General features: G+C 60.5%; 2 protein-coding genes across 2 annotated transcripts in view; both read left to right on the top strand.

Moving 5' to 3' along the window:
* Nucleotides 1–8,942, top strand: part of PCBP3 (poly(rC) binding protein 3) — a 169,080-nt gene extending 160,138 nt beyond the window's left edge. Inside the window, exons 12-14 of the mRNA XM_031934597.1 lie at nucleotides 2,233–2,285; nucleotides 6,982–7,151; nucleotides 8,704–8,942. Coding sequence (XP_031790457.1) covers nucleotides 2,233–2,285; nucleotides 6,982–7,151; nucleotides 8,704–8,740 — 260 coding nt within the window. The 3' untranslated portion in view covers nucleotides 8,741–8,942. The remainder of the gene's footprint in view (nucleotides 1–2,232; nucleotides 2,286–6,981; nucleotides 7,152–8,703) is intronic.
* A 7,451-nt stretch (nucleotides 8,943–16,393) lies between these two features.
* COL6A1 (collagen type VI alpha 1 chain) overlaps nucleotides 16,394–17,812 on the top strand; it is a 31,129-nt gene continuing 29,710 nt past the window's right edge. Inside the window, exons 1-2 of the mRNA XM_026447462.1 lie at nucleotides 16,394–16,429; nucleotides 17,210–17,438. Of these exons, the coding sequence (XP_026303247.1) occupies nucleotides 16,394–16,429; nucleotides 17,210–17,438 (265 nt within the window). The remainder of the gene's footprint in view (nucleotides 16,430–17,209; nucleotides 17,439–17,812) is intronic.

The raw sequence follows: 17,812 nt of genomic DNA, 5'->3' as shown, positions 1-17,812 counted from the left end.
TGAATGAACACATCGGCCATGCTGTCTTGAGATGAATGAACACCTGGTCCATGCCATCCTGAGATGAATGAACACATCAGCCATGCTGTCTTGAGATGGATGAAACACATTGGCCGTGCTGTCCTGAGATGAATGAACACCTGGGCCATGCTGTCCTTAGATGGATGAGCACCTGGGCCATACTGTGGATGAACACATTGGCCATGCTCTCTTGAGATGAATGAACACATCAGCCATGCTCTCCTGAGAGGGATGAACACCTGGTCCATGCCATCCTGAGATGAATGAACACATTGGCCACACTGTACTGAGATGAATGTCCTGGTTATGCAGACATTTCTTTATATTATTTGCTTAACTTTAGTGCCCTCCTAGGAAGATTTCCCATACTTTCCTCCCTTCAATCAAAATATCCCAAGTTCAACAGGTCTAGCTCACTCCTCTCTTCATGTAAGGTCTACTTTGTTCGGGAATTCCTGTCCAGAACTCAGGCAGGACCAAGGAAATCTTTTAAGTGACATTTTCAATATCACTGTTTATGGAATGTGTGTAGGTAGTTGAATAACCAAATAAGTGTTGTTTTGAAAGTATCTTTATTAAAAGAATATAAAGAACAGAAACTCTAGGCTTATATATGCAAAAGAAAAATAATGGACAATTAGAGATGAATTGGTTCATTCAGCACCAACTGATCCCCTCCTGTGCTGGACGGCCCCACAGGACTGCCTCTGCCCTGTGGCGTCACTCCCTGCCAGGGAGATTGGCTGGTCACAGTGAGAGGATCCTCTGGTTGGGGGTGTCGGTACCATAAGACAAGATGAGAGGTGGCATTGAGGACAGACTGCCCCACCCAGGGCACAGGGAGGGTGTGGCTGGCAGGGACGGGGGGCAGGGCAGAGGTGGTGGGAAAGAACAGGAGCTGTGTGGCTTTAGCATGGAGTTGGGGGTCACAGGAGGCGCTGTGAAGAAGTAGGAGCTCATTGGGAGTCTACAGCCATTGGATGTGCATTTTGGGGAGCCCTCTGGTCTGTCTGGAACCTAGGCTAAGGGGCACAGCAGAGGCAGGAACCAGCAACAGGGGAGCATGTGGGTGAGAGGAGGGCTCCCCAGTCTGGGGTATTCTGAAGGTCCATCAGCCGGGCCTGTGATGGTTAGGAGGGGTGGATCCTGCAGTTTCCAGGGCCCAGGCTGAGCTGCAGAATCCGAATCACAAGAACCACGTGGGGCCTGCAAGGGGAAGAGCAGTGTGTCAGCATTAGACTTGCAGGTTGGAGCCGCCACTTGTCCAGGAAATGGAAATGCTGAGCATGAACAGCACAGCAGGCCTCTGGCCCTGCCCCTCCTGTGCCAACACTCATGAGGCTTGAAACCTCCAAGCAAGAGCAAATCTTGGACTTGAACTCTGAGAGGTTGTCTTTTATCTGATGGTACTAAGTGGAGATTTGTAAATATAAAAACTTAGGCTTGATGATCAGTTAGACCCATGTCGTCACTCTTCAACAAAGAAAGATATCTATATAGAAATGTGCAGCTTTTCATTGGCCCTAGCACTTCTTTTTTGGCTCAGTGATGCTATTGAATCTCCTTGCTCCAATTTGGAAGAACTGCCTGGTGGGCCTGAGCTGTCTGAGCCAGGCTATGTGCAGGGGCCGCTGGATAGAGTTACATCAGAATCGGAATGAGAGGCAACTTTGTGTGCTCTGCCATCTGCTGTCCCATGCAGCAGGCCAGGGGGTGTCACAGGGATGTGGGGCACTGTTGGGTAGAGTGGTGTAGGCCTCAGAACCAGTGGGGTCTCCTGAGAACTAAGGGAAAATGGGCACTCAGCATCAGTGTGACCAGCATGGCCTGTGCCCTGGGTGCTGCACAGAGACCCTGAGACATGCTGGGTGGCCCTGCCCTTCAGCCGGGGGCCCACCAGGGTGGCCTTCCAAGGTGTCACAAGAGAGCATACAAACATGACAGGGGAGTGAAGTCACGCTGTGCACAAAATGAAAAAAACAAAATGTCCTGCTTAAGTCTCTTTCCTTCTTTTGAGAGAAGTTGGGACTAAGGAAGTTGGGTGGCAGTTTCAGACTGAAAGCTCACAGGGTCTTGGCCCTCTGGGCTGTGCTGACCCTCACACTTGGGCCAGCTCTACAGCCCTGTCTCACTTGAACCAGGAGAGTGGGGGCACTGGGGTGTGACTGTTAGCCTTCCACCAGCCTAACCATGTCCCCTTGGTATGCCCAGGTCTGGACGCCAGCCCACCAGCCAGCACTCATGAGCTCACCATTCCCAATGATGTGAGTATGCCCCCTGTACCTGCCTGTTCCTGGGTGGAAACACTAGGCACAAGTGGCTGTCAGCTCTGCTGTCCTTTGGTCAGAGGGACCCACTGCTTGGTGATGCCTTCACCACCCCAACCCCACTGTTTGATCTGCGTCCTCCCTCCTTTCCTTTTTAAAGTGGGTTTAATGCCCATCAAAAGTTGTGTGCTTTTATATCCCTAAGATGTTGAACAAGCAGCAGGCTAAAGGGGACTTCAGATATTAATCAGTAGTCAGATGAGAGTTGGGCTGAGAACCCATGTTGCTGTGGAGGCACTGCCCTGGTATGGGTCAAACCTTAAAGAACAAGGTGGCCCAGGAATGCTCTAGAGTGGACCCACCTGCAGTATTATCTCCATGGCCCCTGGCCCCTCAGGAGGTTTGGGATTCTCCATGAGTTGGCTCCAACAGACCTGAAGTTGGTTGGATGTCACAGACTTGTCTAGATTTCTTCTAGCACCCCTCAGTCTGTTCATGCCTTAAGCATACCTGAGGATGTGGCCTTACGAGCTCCCCTCAACACACTCAGTCCTCCCCAGAGTAAGCATGGGTCCTGAGGATAGTGAGGACTATTCTCTGAATGCTTGACTTATCCACAAACTGAGAGACCAGGGAGGGCATGGGCCATATGTCCTTGAGGGATAGCTGCCAGAGCAGCAAGCAGAGTCCCTGTGTGGGCTGTGGAGATGGCTGCCCCACTTGTAGCTTGAGCATCCAGCAGCCTTTTCTGCCCTAGAGCTGTGGATTTTGGAAACCTTCACTGTTCTGCCCCCCTTTACACCTGCTGGGCAAGAATTCTAAGCCCTGTTTCTTCCTGTCATACAAGCTGACCATAGGAAGCACAGATTTGGCAGTTCAGGGAGATCACCAGTCCTGTGTGTGGAAGATGGACAGTGGAGCGGGAGAAAAAGAGGCAGAAGAGAGCAGGGTCACCAGAGGAGCGGACCATGAGGCTGTCTGGCTGGTGCCACTGAGCTGCCTGAAGAGCCGTCTCATTTGAGCCCCTCATGGCAATGTGCACTCTAGGCCTTCTGTCCCACTTGCTGGTCAGGCACAGAGTCCCCATGTCTGCTAACAGAAGCTCAGGACACTCACCCTCCGCGTTGTGGGCCAGCCTTCTGGCATCCCCGAGGATTTCTAAGGTTGGCCCAACTTGAAAGGCAGCAGCACAGAGCCATCTGCCCGGGTGTGGGGTCCCTGCATTCTTGGAAAGAGGGGATTTTTCCTCAGCCCTTTCCCTCACTGCAGTGGTTCCTTGAGCATGTGACTTCTGGCGTCCTCCTGAGTCTTTTCCTCCAGGTAGTAAAGCCAGCAGGCTTTTCCTGTGGGGTTTTCCTTCTTTGGTGAATCAGTGTTCACTAACACCAGGTTTGGTGCTCTTATCCGAACACTCAAATCATGGGAATGAGCTTTAAGAGGATGAGTCATCTTTAGAGAGCTGGTCAACCTGTTTCCTGGGGTCTCCTTTGTACAGACGGATGCTGGTTTTCGGAGCTTTTCACCACTCACTTCCCATCCTCCTCCTGGTGATCTTCCTAGGGAAGAGACCCACTTCTCAGAAGGAAGGCAGCTTCCTCTCATCCCAGTGCATTTGGGCGCAGCCTTCCATGCTTCTTCATGGAAAAGGCTGCTGATGGCACTGTCAGAGGCTTTCACCAGCACCCCCAGACTTCACGGGGGATGTATCTGGGCTGCACCAAAGCTGATGTTCCTCACGTGGTGGCTGTCTGCTACCTTCTTGGAGAAAAGGAAGAAATAAAATGGGTGTGCTTGTTCTGAACTTTCCTGTCATCTCGCTCACGTCCGTCTCTTGGTCACAGTTGGATCATGCTGCCTCAAGGTTCCTGCAGAAAGACACTGCTTGGAGGCAGGGACTCCTGAGACCCGCAGGTTCCCCAGCATGGCCAGTGGGGACACAGGGCAGTCCAGGGGTCCCAGGCCTTTGGTTCCCTTTCTGACGATCACTGTGGGCTTCCCTCAATGTCTATTTCAGTGCTTGCTCTTGGCCATGCAGACTGTGGTGCCTGCGGTCATCCCTACTCTGCCCTAAGCAACAGTCACCCACCCACCAAGGCTCATGCCCCTTTCCCTGGTTCTCAGCTGCAGAATCAGCCAGGCCTTCTGCTGGGGAAAGGAATCTAAGGTGTCCAACAGTGGTCTCTAGGAGGAGAGGCTGCAGTGGGAGGTGTCACCACAGTTCCAGTGGAATTTGGCATTGACATCTGATTAGGAGGGGCCACATTATTTCAGAATATTTCTATCGTTCTTTGAATTTGCAGTGGAGGCACACGAGGATGAGAGGAGGCAAGGAGTCTGCTAACTGCTGGCAAGGTTCACAGGTGCAGGTGGGGCCAGGTGGGAGGTGCCCTTGGGCTGCAGAGCTCAGCCTAGAAGCCATCTTCCCCTTCACTGAGCCAGCCAGCCTAGGGCAGGGCAGGTGAAGGAGGTCCGACCTCCCCACATTCCCTTCTCGTGGCGGAGAGTGCCGGTACAGAAATCACAGTGCCGTTCACCTTGGCATTTGTGGTGAGGTTGGCATGCCTTGGCGGCCCAATGATGTCCCATCAGCATTCAGACCCCACAGCTGTGTGCAGAGGAGGGGGAAGGCCTGTGGCAAAGGCAGCATCCTCCAGAGCCTGGGGAGAGGGGCACCCTGAGCAGCACATCACAGGGAGCAGAGGGAGAGGGCGAGGGGAGAGCAGGAGGGGAATGCGTGCCAGGGCACAGCTGGAGTGAGGCAGTTAGAAGACGGGCAGACGGTTAAGAGAAGAGGGTAGGCACTTTGCGCGGGAGGGGCAGGGAGATACTTCCTCCAGCAGGCTCTGAGGAGAGATCCAACAGCATACGTGCACGAGGCTCTCAGCGCTGTGCGCTTCAGCAGACACCACGCACTCCAGCGCAGGAAGTGCTAGGGAGGAAAGCTGGCTGCGTGCTGGCCAAGGAGGGGTACAGGAAGTGGGGCAGTGTGAAAGCCCAGGAGCTCTCCCTCCTGGATGCTGGCATCTTGCAGGGACCTGTGGTCATGCTGCCGAGTCAGCCACATTCCCCCTCCCCATGCGGGCCGTGCTGCTGTCCCTGGCCCCCATCAGAGATGAGCCTTCAGATCTCTCTGCCACCAGGGAGGAGGATGCAGCCAGGCAGGTAAATGTGGCCTTGTGCCGATTAGGAAACCACCCTCCTGACCCCAGGGGCCACAGTGAACGCCACACACAGGCGTGAGCAGGGAGAGGGCTGGACTGTGGGCGGGGCCTTGGGAGATGTGGGTGGGGCCTGGGAGATGTGGGTGGGGCCTGAGAGGTGTGGGTGGAGCCCAGAGATGCAGCAGGAGATAGAGGACTCCCAGCAGCCCTGGATTCTCTGGAGTGGGGGTCTCTGTAGATGTCTGCAAAGACTGAGGGTTCTGTAGTCTAGTAAGACGGCTGTCATTTCCTAAGTAACCAGCAGAGACGGCCTCTAAGGTGAACAGAGTTGAGACACCGTTGGTCTCCTCAGGGACAGGGGCTGGCTGGCAGGGCAGCTATGTCCCACCGTGGAGCTGCTGCTCACACCACAGATTGAGCCCCGGCACTGCCGCCACGTGGCCCGGCCCAGCCCTTCCACCCAGCATCTCACTGGCGTAAGGCCAGAAACCTGCTCCTGTCACTCAATTTCACTACCGTTCTGACGCCCTAGCAGCTTCAAGGGAGGTGGAGGTCGACTCCGCCTGAGGGCCCTCAGGGACCTGTGTGCCCAGTTGCCCTCCTGGTGCCCTGTGCCAGGTACCTTCCAGTCTCGGGCTCTCTCTGCCACAGGTCTGGCTACTTCTCTTTCCGTCCAGGCTCCAGAGCTCTCATCAGTGGCCTGTGCGTGCATGAAGGGACTTCCGTCCAGTGGTGGGCATTGAGAGATGCCACTGGCTCCTGTGCCGTCTTCTCTGGGGGCCCGAGTTGTCCCTGAGGCCCCTCATGGCTGCTCCACACACCACCCTTCTCCCTCAGCTACTTCAAGGAGCACCCTCATTCTTGATGACCGCCTCGGCCAGAGGCCACTGTGTTCCGTCTTTAAACAGGGGTCCCAAAGGGAGAATGAAAGGAGGCGCCGGAATGGCCTCAGAGTTTCACCTAAGTTCAGCAAAAGCTAAGTTTTAGGCAGCAGTGAGTTTCACTCTGGCTTCAAGCACACATTTCTTTTTGAGCATTTGTGATGCTGCCTGTCTGGGCAGAACTGGTCTCCCTGGGATGCGGCCAAGAAGATGCCGCCAGGCCGTGGTGGAGCCTCCCTGCTCAGGCCCTGGCTGCCACCTGTGGGTCGCTCCTGGACCCCGGGGTGACCAGTGTGGAGCGCCCAGGCCGAGTGACTGTGGCCTCTTGGCTTGGTGGACCCCCCACAGGAGCGGGGAGCAGGGCGGCTCTGAGAGGGGCCAGCAGAGGCACAGGTGCTCTTGGCCTGACCTCGGGCAGGTGGCCTGGATCAGGCACCACCTGTAGGCAGGTGTGGGCGGGGCCTCTGTAGGCAGGTGTGGGCGGGGCCTCTGTAGGCAGGTGTGGGCGGGGCCTCTCCAGGGTGTTGCCTCAGGGCTTGGGGCAGAGTCCAAGGCTGGCGGCCTGTCCCACAGGCCCCTCGGGCACGCTGCCCACAGTCTTCAGGGGCTGGCTCGGGTTCTTCTCTAAGAAATCCCCGTCCTTGTTTCTAGCTAATAGGCTGCATAATTGGACGCCAAGGGACCAAAATCAATGAAATTCGACAGATGTCTGGAGCTCAGATCAAAATCGCCAACGCCACCGAAGGGTCATCAGAGCGTCAGATCACCATCACGGGGACCCCGGCCAACATCAGCCTTGCCCAGTATCTCATCAACGCCAGGTGAGCAGCTCCCAAGGGCCTCTGAGAGACGCCCGGAAAGGGACGCGCCAGCTGGCGTGACATCACCTGGACAGTCGGGGTGGGAGGAGGCACGGTCTGGGCCACGCTCTGCCTCCCCCTCTGTCCGCTCTGCTCCAGGCCGGATAGTGGGGACAGGATGGGATGGCGACAGCCTTCATGTAGACGTGAGGCCACCTCACTCTGCCGACCTCCCATCCAGTGTCTCCAGGGATGATCCCCGAGACTAGAGGGGAAGGCAGGTGCTCCCGTGGCCCCAGACAGGCGGCCAAACCTATGCTGGAAGACCTGACTCTTGTCCGCTCAGAGCTCTCCAGAAAGACCAATGTTTGGGGACTTTGCTGTTTTGCCTCCTTTTTCATCCTCATGGAAAAGTGTAGGGAAAGGCAGGACAGGACTCTGCAGGCCCCTTCCTTCCGTGGGTCCCTGGTGCACATAGGAGGGTCTGAAGCCACCTGGGTCCCTGTGACTATACCCCACTCGGCCTCACTGGCCTCTCAGCCAGTGCCCCACCCCTGCCAGGCAGGCTGTACCATCAGCACCCCCTGCCAGGCACGCCGTACCAGCAGCCACCCCGCCAGGCACGCCGTACCAGCAGCCACCCCGCCAGGGAATTCGTACCACCAGCGCCCACCCCCGCCCGACACACCACACCACCAGCCCCCCCACCAGGCAGGCCGTACCACCAGCCCCGCCTCTGATGTAACGAACATCCCTCCTCCCTCCCCAAGGATGTCCTCCTGCAAGAGCCCCAAGCTGGGCTTGTGGGAGGAAAGGGGAGGGGAGAGAAGGGGAGGGGAGGGGAGGGAAGGGGAGGGGAGGGCAGGGGAGGGGTCTCTGGGTGGACACAGCCCTGTGTGGGCCCTGGAACCCCTGTCCCATGACCCTTCTGCATCTGCGTGCCCAGTGAGTGGGTGAGGGGCTGCCTGGAGAGGACAAGGAGCCCCCCTGACTTTACCCACGGATGCCCCACTGGGTTTCTGCCTCGATCCAGAGCCAGGTTGGGCCTCTTTCCATCCCTGTGGCTGCAGGCCCATGGGCAGGAGGCTGAACAAAGCGCATTGTTGGCCAACCCAGGGCGAGCCTGGGGATGGGGCTGGTCAGGGAGGCTCCCGCCTGCCCGACCACATCACTGACAGCCCCGCTGGGCCCCGTGCTTGGGGCCAGATGGCTCTTACCCACATACGCTTACTCCTGCGGCAACCAAAGCCCCTTCTCAGATGCCAGGTGTGAGACTGGGAAGGCCTTGTGCCCCCGCAAGGGCAGACCCGGGGCTGCACGGGAGGCTCCATACGGGGAAGGCCTCAAGCCCCCATGCAGGGCTGGCTCACACACCTGACGTGGTGACGGGCATGGCGGGGACCAGGGCGGAGAAGAGGCCCGTGCACTCTGCTGTGGTCTCCAGCTCAGAACTTCCTGAGCTGACCGGGACAGCCTGTCCCAGCGAGCATGGAGGCCACAGCCCAGCCTCACGTCTGCTCACGGGTGAGGGTGTTCGTTGTGACCGTCTCTCCCTCTCCTGCCTTTGTTCTAGGCTGACGTCCGAGGTCACCGGGATGGGCACGCTCTAATCCTACTCAGCACCTCCCCCCATGTCACCCTCCTGCCAGAGCCCAAGGCCCCGGCTCTCACACTCTACAGCCCACCTTCCCTGCCTCACAGATATCCATAGAGAGGTTTGCCTGAGTAGCAGAAGGACGTATGCCCTGGAGAAACACCCCCGTGCACACAGCCACTCTACAGAGGCTGCAGGCTCCGCCGAGTCCCCCTTCAGTGTTATTTATGACGTACAGCGCTCCAGTCTGCCCATGCACCGGCATGCAGTGTTAATTACTTTAGAAATATTGTTCCTTGGTGTCAGCGTAGCTGTCTGTCTTAGGAGCTGGGTCGGCGTTCCAACAGCACTTCCTGTCTACCATTCTCCTCCGCCATCCAGAACTGTCCAGAACTGTTGCCTGAGACCCCTCCTGTCTCACACAGCCCTGCTGTGCTGACTCAGTTTCCCCTCAGAGCCAGTGTCATCTGGGCTCGAGTTTCTGCCCCAGGTTGTGTGCTGGAATCAGGGGTGGCTCTCCTGCCACCCACGGGGAGCCCCACCCACGGGGAGCACCAGAAGAGGAGGGTTGTGGAGGATGTTGGGGCTCTGACCTCAGGAGTAGGGTGGAGGGCGGAGCCTGCTGGGGGCCCTGCCTCCACAGAGATGCTGCGTACTGGGAAGGCATCGGGGTCCCCTGAGCGTCTTCCAGGGTGGCTGGAGAGCACAGACGCGCCAGGGAGCCCCTCTGTGCTCCTCAGAGTTCAATAAATGTCGTGGCCCCTCTTCACCGGCTCTGGCTCGTCTCTGTGCCCCCCAGTGCACCCAGGCCCCAGCATGTCCTTCCCCTGGGGAGACACTGCCCTGAGCCCGGTGCTTATCGGAGAAGCCTGAGTTTCTTCTCACACACAGATACGATTTCATGCCCCCTTTCCACAACACACACAAGCACTTCTGTTTGTACTTTGGCAAAACTACTTAAAATGACAAGCACAAAAACACCATTCTGGCCCAGGCACCAAAATGCCAGTTCCTAATTCGTGAGACTTACTCCCCCACAGCCATCGTGGGTACCAGAGGCTGTGCCCGGTGACCCGCAGTGCTTCCACAGCATGGAGCCTGTCCACGTCACACCCACTTGGGGACCGTCCGCATGGCTCACTTGGCAGCCTGTGCTCACCTTTAGGAGCCCGGCTGTGCCGCTGCTCAGTCCTGAAGCCCTGGATGTGACTCAGGCCCTCCCCTCAGGTGATTAATCCTTAACCCAGGCCCAGGGCATGGGGGGAGCCCCCAGGTAATTTATCAGGAAGGACCCAGACCCAGGATGGAGGGGGAACCAGGCACCAGCGAGGGCAGGACTCGGAGGCTCCTGTCCCAGCTCTGCAGGCTCAGGGCACCACCACCTCCACACCTGGATCCTAGTGTTCACGGGACATTCTAGAAGGTGGTGGGCCTGGGATGTGTGGACAGACACAGCTCACTGACCCCTCACTGGAGGTGTCTGTCAAGAGTCAGCAGTTCCAGGAGGATGGGAGTCTGGCCAGAACCTGGGGAGCCTCCAAGGGCCCAGGACAGCCTGCCCCAGGCTCCTTGCCAGCCACAAGGCACCTGCTCACAGGAGCCCCGTCCTGCCCGATCAGGCAGAAGCCGCCCTGTTTCCCAGACTCCACCTGGCCTGCCTCAGGCACCTGGCTGAGGTGCTGGCCTGGAGGGCCCCGACTCAGCCTCCTGGACACACTCCTTGCCCACCTCTGCCCCCGGGAGGGCCCAGTCACAGGAGTGAGCCCAGCATGGCACCTGGGCACACATGCTGGCAGCTGAGGGCTGAAGTTCTCCCCTGGGGAAGACACAGGCCTTCCCCAGCACCCGTGTCAGCGGAGATGGTTAGTCAACAGCGTGGAGACAACTGACAGTGACAGACGCCCTGGAAATAAGACACCACGAGAAGAGAGGACTCGAAGATGCAGGCTGGGCAGGACCTAAGAAGGTAAGGGGTTAGTTGCTCACTCATCTGGACGAAGAACAGCAGGCAATGGAGCACTCCAGGTGGGGAGCACTCCAGGTGGAGGTGGGAGCACTCCAGGTGGGAGGAGCACTTCAGGTGTGGGGAGTACTCCAAGTGAGAAATACTTCTGGGAGGGGCACTCCAGGTGGGGAGCACTCCAGGTGGGAGGAGCACTCTAGGTGTGGGGAGTACTCCAAGCGAGGAACACTTCAGGTGGGGGGAGCACACTACATGTGGGAAGCACATCAGGTGCAGGGGCAGCCAGAGCTGGGGTGGAAGGGAGCCCAGAGCACGTGAGGAGGGGAGACGGGGGTGCTGGAGTGGCAGGGTGGGGGTTGTGCAGAACTCAGCCCCTCAGGACCCGGGGGCATGGAGGCACAGCAGAATCCAGAGTCCCAGCTGGGCATGAGGGGGCCTGAGTGGGGACTCAGAGCCAGGGACCAGGGCTCCAAACCAGAGCTGGAGGCATCCTGTCATTCGGGGCAGCTCACAGGGCAGTGCTGCGAGCGTTGGACCTCACACGAGGCCTGGGCTCTCCCGCGATGGGAGACCCCGCAAAGTGGCGGTTGTCAGTTCTAAGGGATCAAGTGAGCACGAGCCTTACAGCCCTGCAGGTCAGCGGCTCCCATCCTGTGCCTTCTTACATCTCCAGCAACCCAGCTCCCGGTGCCCCTTCCCCACAGTGTGAGTCCCAGTTCCACCCACAGCCACATGCTCAAGGCCTCGGGCTGAGGAAATGTGCAAGTTTAGAACAAGGGGCGCTGGGGCACCCCAGCTCTGGTGGGCACGCATCACGGGCGTGGGAAATGTGGCTGTTAGCTCCTGCACCCCACAGCCTCTGGGCCAGGCTCTGGCTCCCACCCAGTCCCTCCAGCCGAGGGAACCCGCTGCGTGCAGGCCTGGGGGCCTCCCTGTCCAACTGCCCCCTCACCAGCTTCCGGCAGGGTCAGGACAGAGAGGGGGTTGCAAATCCACTGACTCCAGCGGAAGCCTCACCGGAGTCTCCCAGGCACGGGTGGACCCAGGCACCTGGGGCCAGTGGAGAGGACACAGAGAGGGGACAGTGACTGGCTCTGGGCCCCTCCGGGGACCGTCCTGCACTGGTGCCCATGGGCAGCAGAGGGCGCCCCTGACCATCCCTCCATGGTGTCCGTGGGAGCCTCACCAGCCTCAGGGTCCAGGGGCACCCAGCTGTCAACCTGGCTGTCCGGAGTGAGCTTCAGTGGGAGGGGAAGAGGGGGCCTGCGATTGTGTAGGGACGAGGCTGGGGGAGCAGAGACTCCGGAAACCGTGTCCCACACCCTGCACTGCCCCACACTGTGCAGCCCCCGCCTCCCTCCCAGAGCCCCCCAGCAGCTAGGCTGTGACAGCTGCTTGTGTATCGGGACCTGGCAGGTGGCAGGTCGCTGTGACCTTGGGACCTGGGGTCCCAAAGCCAGGCTGCCTGCCCCTGGTTCCCCCACGGCCATCTCCAGAGCCACCACCGCCCTGCTCTGCCAACCCTGGCCCTCCCTCTCACTGCAGGGCGGCCTTGGACTCGCTTAGACCCTGAGTTCAGACTCTGGGGTGCAAAGGCTGATGGCCCGGCGCTGGCCTCCTGTGCCCTCCTCACCCCTGGGCACTCACTGAGTCCTGGGCCTGCTCTCCTGAGGGCTAAAGGGCACCCAACCCCTTCCCCAGCTCTGAAACAACCCTCAGATCCTGATGCTTTTGGGGTCTCATGTTTGGGGAGGGAACTGGCGACAGCCCAGGACCCCCCAGACCACGGAGGTCGCCCTGCTGAACGCAACGGTCTCTGCCTCCCAAGCGTGGGGACTCCAGAGGCCGAGCACCAGGGAGGGCCTTGCTCTGGGGCCCTCCTGCCTGGCTGTGGCTGGCACCCTGGGACCCCAGACCCAGCTCAGAGCAGGGATGGCTGCGTCTTGCTCCCAGCCTGTCCTGATCCCGGGCCCTCCGGCCGCAGCTCCATAAGGTGGGCGCTGAGATGTCCCTGAAGCCAGGAGGCCCTGAACGGAGATGCCGACTTTCCGTGGACCGGCCGTGTTCCCACCGCACCCTCTCTTTGGGGTTTGATTGGCCCAAGGAGTGTGAGTGTTTCTGAGAAGCCCAGATGTTACCCAAGCGCGGGGCCCCAGGCTCTGTGACTCCCATGTGGGGACAATGGAAACCAGATGCCGGGAAGCCGGGCTGGGTGGGCGGGCCCCTGGCAGCTGTGTGCTGCATCCATCTGGACTGGCCTTAGCCCCCAGGCCTGTGGACCTTGGCCTCACGGGAGCCCCAACTCTGTCACTGTTACTCCCTCCACCAGCTCCCACCGACAGAGTGGGTGTTCTCTTGACAACTTGAGAAAACAGAGCTTCTGGGAGCCTGTGTTCCTACCGGAGCTCACGCAACTCATGGGTGACAGAGCTGGGACCTCACCCCGTTCTGACTGCCTCAGCTTTCCTGGCTCATCCAGCCTGGGGTATACCAGGCAGGTGCCAGCAGTTTCTCTGAGCTACGGTGTGGTCAGGCAGAGAGACAGAGGGTCTGAGTGGCCCCTTCCTGCGTGGAAACCCTCTGGGTCTCTGAGGAGTGGGGTGACCTGGGACTGAGGCCACCCATGTTCAGCTCCCTGCAGAGTGGGAAGGAGCCCCCGCCCCGTCCCTCTGGGACCCAGCCGGAGTGGGGGCTGCTGGAATGTAAGGAACCCTAACCCTGTCTTCCCTACTGCTCCAGCCTCATTAAAACTGCTGCACCCCGGCGGGTGGGCGGGATGTGGGGCAGCCCGGCAGCCGAGCTCCCCACTGCGGGGGAAGGGCCTGTGTGGGGCTCCCAGACCAGGTCCTAGAAGCCCCTCGGCCCTGCCCCGCGCTGCGAAGGGAACCGGGTGTCTGAGCATGGGGCCTGCAGGACCCACAGCATCAGGGCGGGGAAAGCGGCTTGAAACCCAGTGCTCGGGAGGCTGCCCCTGCCCCCACCACCTTTTGGGCCCAGAAGCCATGATGGGAGCACAGAGGAAGGAGGTTCGGGCCCCAGCCCCGGGGGTGTCACACACAGGGACCCCAGGTCTGAGCTGTGTCCGTCGTGCAGCCCTGGCCCTCCCCAGCCTCGGCGACCCCACCCGAGGGCCCCACTGCTGCCCACAGACATCTCAGGGTCTCCCAGCCCGGGTCAGCGGCGCCGGAAGTGATTCTCGTCAGCAGGAATGTGCTGGCTGCCCCGGACCCTTCAGGGTGGGCTCTGGGGGGCCAGGTGCGGCCTCAGCGCCCTCACTTCCTGGGCAGCCTCGTCCCTGGGGTGCAGGCCGGCTGCTGCTGGCTCCCCCATTCCTCTGAAATCTGAGGAACAGGCTCTGGGAACGCAGCCAGAGGCCCCCACAGCTCAGACAGACGGCTTTAAAGAAATATTCCTGCCAGATGTTGGGAGGCAGAGGCCAGCAGAGGTGACGTGGAAAGCTTAACCCGTCCAGCCCCGCAGCCTCGCAGCGCCTCCGGGGCCCAGCTCTGGGGGTTGCGGGGACCCTGTGCCGTGGGGGACGTCCCTGCCGCCTCCGTGGCCCGGGGGCTGGGCCTGCCTGCTGCGGGAGCCCCCCGTGTGCGGTCGGACGGGCTCAGAGCGCTTTTCTGCAGCCCTCCCTGGAGGGGGTGTTGGACCAGCCCCTGATGGGCGCCCGGGAGCCACAGCATGGGGCGTGATGCCAGCCTGGGAGAGGGGTGCATTCGGGGGTCCCCAGGAGGCGGCGCCAGCGCCCGGCACGGCCTGGGGGAGCCTCTGTGTTGCCAGCGCCGGGCAGCCCCGGACCCCCCACCCTTTGCCTCATGGGCCCTGGGTTTCAGGGCAGTGGCCTCTCAACCCAGCGAGATCACAGCGTCATGGAGACAGCCTTCTTTTTCTTTTCTTTTCTTTTCTTTTTTCTTTTTTCTTTTCTTTTTTTTTTTTTTTTTTTTTTTGCGTCTCTTTGAAATGACAGTTCCCAGAACCAGAGCTTCTAGGACGGATTCTCACCAGAAAATGAAATCCTCAGCTTACAGGCAATGGAACAACATGAAATTAGGCCAGTGCAGGTGGCCCCGGGAAGCACCAGGGGGCCTCAGCGAGCTCCCGAGTGTCACACTCAGTGCGGTGTTTCCGCTTCAGCCCGTCTCAGCAGGAGTCACTCCAGGAAACGCAGAGAGGGCGGGGACGCAACCCCAGGACCCTGCGTCTCCCGCCACGGGGTCGCGCCCGCCCTCTGATATCCAGAGTCTGCGGCTCCCAGAGGCGCTCCCGGAACAAACGCGCGCAGAGCTCTCTCCCCCGCAGTCTGGGGCCCCGTCCCAGAGCCCGTGATTGACGGAACAGCTCCTGGAATGGAGCCTTGACTGTGTGGCCGGGTCTTTCCAGTTACCGGCAATGCTCCAGAAACGCGTGCTGTCCTATCGGGGAGTCAGTCTGTCGCAGACCCATTCCTGGATCGCCGACGTCGCCCACTCTCCCCAGAAGCCTGCTCCCTCCCGACCCGACCGGTGGGAGGCCGCGTCCCCCACGCTTGCCAGGAGCCCCGCCTGCAGCCGAGGCGTCTTCCCTGCAGCCACGGGCCCATGTGGCAACGGCCGCCTCCCCCGGCCTGTTTTCTGCCTTCTGCCGTCCTGTTGGTGACTGGGGAGGCCCGTGGTCAATAAGGCCCCAGAGATCACCTGGGGGACGTCCTGTAGGGAGAGCCTGACTCGGAAGGACCAGCGTTGAGCGTCGCACCCCCGCTTGGGACCAGGACGGGCTGCACCTTCCCCACCTGTGGCCCTGGGACCTGCCCCGCCCGACCCCGGGGAGATCCAACCGCAGGCTGCCTCCGGCCAGCGGACTCATGCACACTGGGCAAACAGGCTGGGGCCAGGCGCCGCCCTGCCCTCCGTGCCCAGCAAACACGTGGGCCAGCCAGACCCCTGGACCCTCACAGGGAGGAGATGGAGATGGGTTCACCCCCCACGAAGGTGGGAGGGGGAGGGGATGGCCGCCGTGCCCAGGTGCCGGGGCGGAGCCGAGGGCCGCGTGCGTCACTTGGGCCCTTGGAGGGGCCGCCATGTGCCTCTCTGTCGCTGTGCCACTTCCACCGACTACAGGGCCACCACCATGGAAACCGCATGTGTAACCCCTGGAAACAGGGTCCTCCTTGATGAATCATGTTCTAAGTTGGGAGGAAAATTCACTGGCTAGTGGAGGCAGTAGGAAGAAATAAAAAGTGTCTTTGTTCCACAGATGCTGGGAGGGCTTCGGTCCTCGGTGTGTATAGTGGGGGCCGCCTTCCAACACCACACCCTAGGAGGGAGTCACCGGAGGGCGTTCCGGAAACTCCGCAGTCACTGGGGAGGGGTCACCGACAGCCCCACCACCCGCCCTCTGGGCACAAACACAGGGCCTGTCCCCTGCCCGTGGGCGCAGCTGTCCTGCTGCCTCCCAGAAGGCACTTGGACTTTTGTGGAAAAAGAGCTTCTGGGATGGAAAATCCCTGGATGAGTTTCCTCCCAGCCTTTCCTGGGGGTGGAGGACAGGAGGGAGGTCCAGCCAGCGCAGGGAGAGTGGAGGGCGGGGCCGAGGCTCAGCGCTGCAGCTTGGCCCTGCGGGGCTGGGAGCACTGTCCCCTCCCCGTCCGCCCTCACTGCGTGGGCCTTGGTGGCCTCCTTTGTCGAGAAAATTTCCGAGGTGGGGCCTGGGTTTTTGGAGCCCATGGAGAGCAGGCCCTCCACATCTGGGGTGCCCTGGGTAGGGCAGGGAGGCGACCAAGGTGTGGCGCAGAGCTTGGCCAGCCGTGGTCAAAGGAGAGGGGGTGACTGAGAGACCTGGGAGGAAAGAGATTTTTAAAGGGGAGTGGGACCCTACCCTGGGCCTGGGGTGGGGGGCTCCGCGTGGGCGGGGGAGGGGTGCAGTTAGTCCAAAAGGGGAGGGGGAGGAGAGGGGCTGGCAGAAGCGGGGCCTGGGCCAGCAACCCTGGGCTCCCACCAGCAGCCCTGAGTCTCCTCTTAACTTCCCTGTGGACAAAGGCAGTTTCCTGGGGTGGTCTTTCCTTCTTGTTCCACCCACTTTTACGGGTTTAAGAAAACCACTCACACAGGATAGTGGTGGGTAATTCCCCTTTCCCTGCGCTTGCTTCTTTTCCCGCGCTCACGCTTGGAGGCGCCAGGGTTCCCCGAGGCGGACTGAGGGGCTCCTCTCCCTGAACGCGGGATCCCAAAGGGGTGGGGTGGGGGTGGAGGGCAGGCGGATTCCAGAAACAGCCCCGCCCTCCCCTGCCTCCCGGGGCAGCTTCCTCTGCCAAGCCCACCTCATGCTCCCTCCTCATCCCCGGCCCGGCCAGGTCGTGCTGGAAGAGGAGGGTCGGGCTCCTGGCAGGAGTCAGAGAGGCCCTGCCAGGGGTACTGCACGTTCAAGGCCCTCTCCTCCATCCTTCTTCCTCTCCCTCCTCCCACCGTCTCCCCCTCCTCCTATCCCCTCCCCCCTCCTCCTCCCACCCCCCCCCCCCCCTGGACACCCCGACCCACCCAGGGCTGTGGACGACGGGCACAGTGGGGTAAAGGCCTGCTCCCCACAGCTGCTTCTGGGATACCAGACTGGGCCGAGAGTCCCCATCCGCAGAAGGGCCGGCGGCCCGAGAAAGACGAAGAGTCCCCAGGTCGCCCCCTTCCTCCCTTTCTCTGCAAGCGCATTGACCTCCCCCCACACACAGGCGGGCCGCCGGGCCCTTCCCAGTCAAACCCTGCAGTCCGGCTCTCCGGTAGGCCCCTCAGGGCAGCGGTTTCCTGGCTCGGTGCTTCCTAGGATCCTGGAAGCCGACGGGGCTCAGGAGGGGAGCCCCGTGGGAGAAGGATCTTTTGCAGGAATGGCCTGGATTGGAGCTGGGGGTGGACATGTGCCAGAGACACCTGGGGAACTTCAGGAGAGAGGAGGGAGGGGGCGAGGAGGGGACGGGAGGGCGGAGGGAGGGGTTTGGCGGGGAAGGGCCCGGCGGCCCGCCTGTGTGTGGGGGGAGTGGAGGGAGCTCACCCGCTGTGGGGTAGGGTGGAGGGTGGAAATCAGCCCCATGACAACAGTAAGCTCAGCCAGGACTGGGATTCAGGATGTTTTATTTTCATGCTTTATGTGGTTTTC

This window comes from Piliocolobus tephrosceles, chromosome 19 (genome assembly GCF_002776525.5).
Source record: "Piliocolobus tephrosceles isolate RC106 chromosome 19, ASM277652v3, whole genome shotgun sequence".
Taxonomy (NCBI): Eukaryota; Metazoa; Chordata; class Mammalia; order Primates; family Cercopithecidae; genus Piliocolobus; species Piliocolobus tephrosceles.
This window is presented reverse-complemented; position numbering and strand designations above follow the sequence as displayed.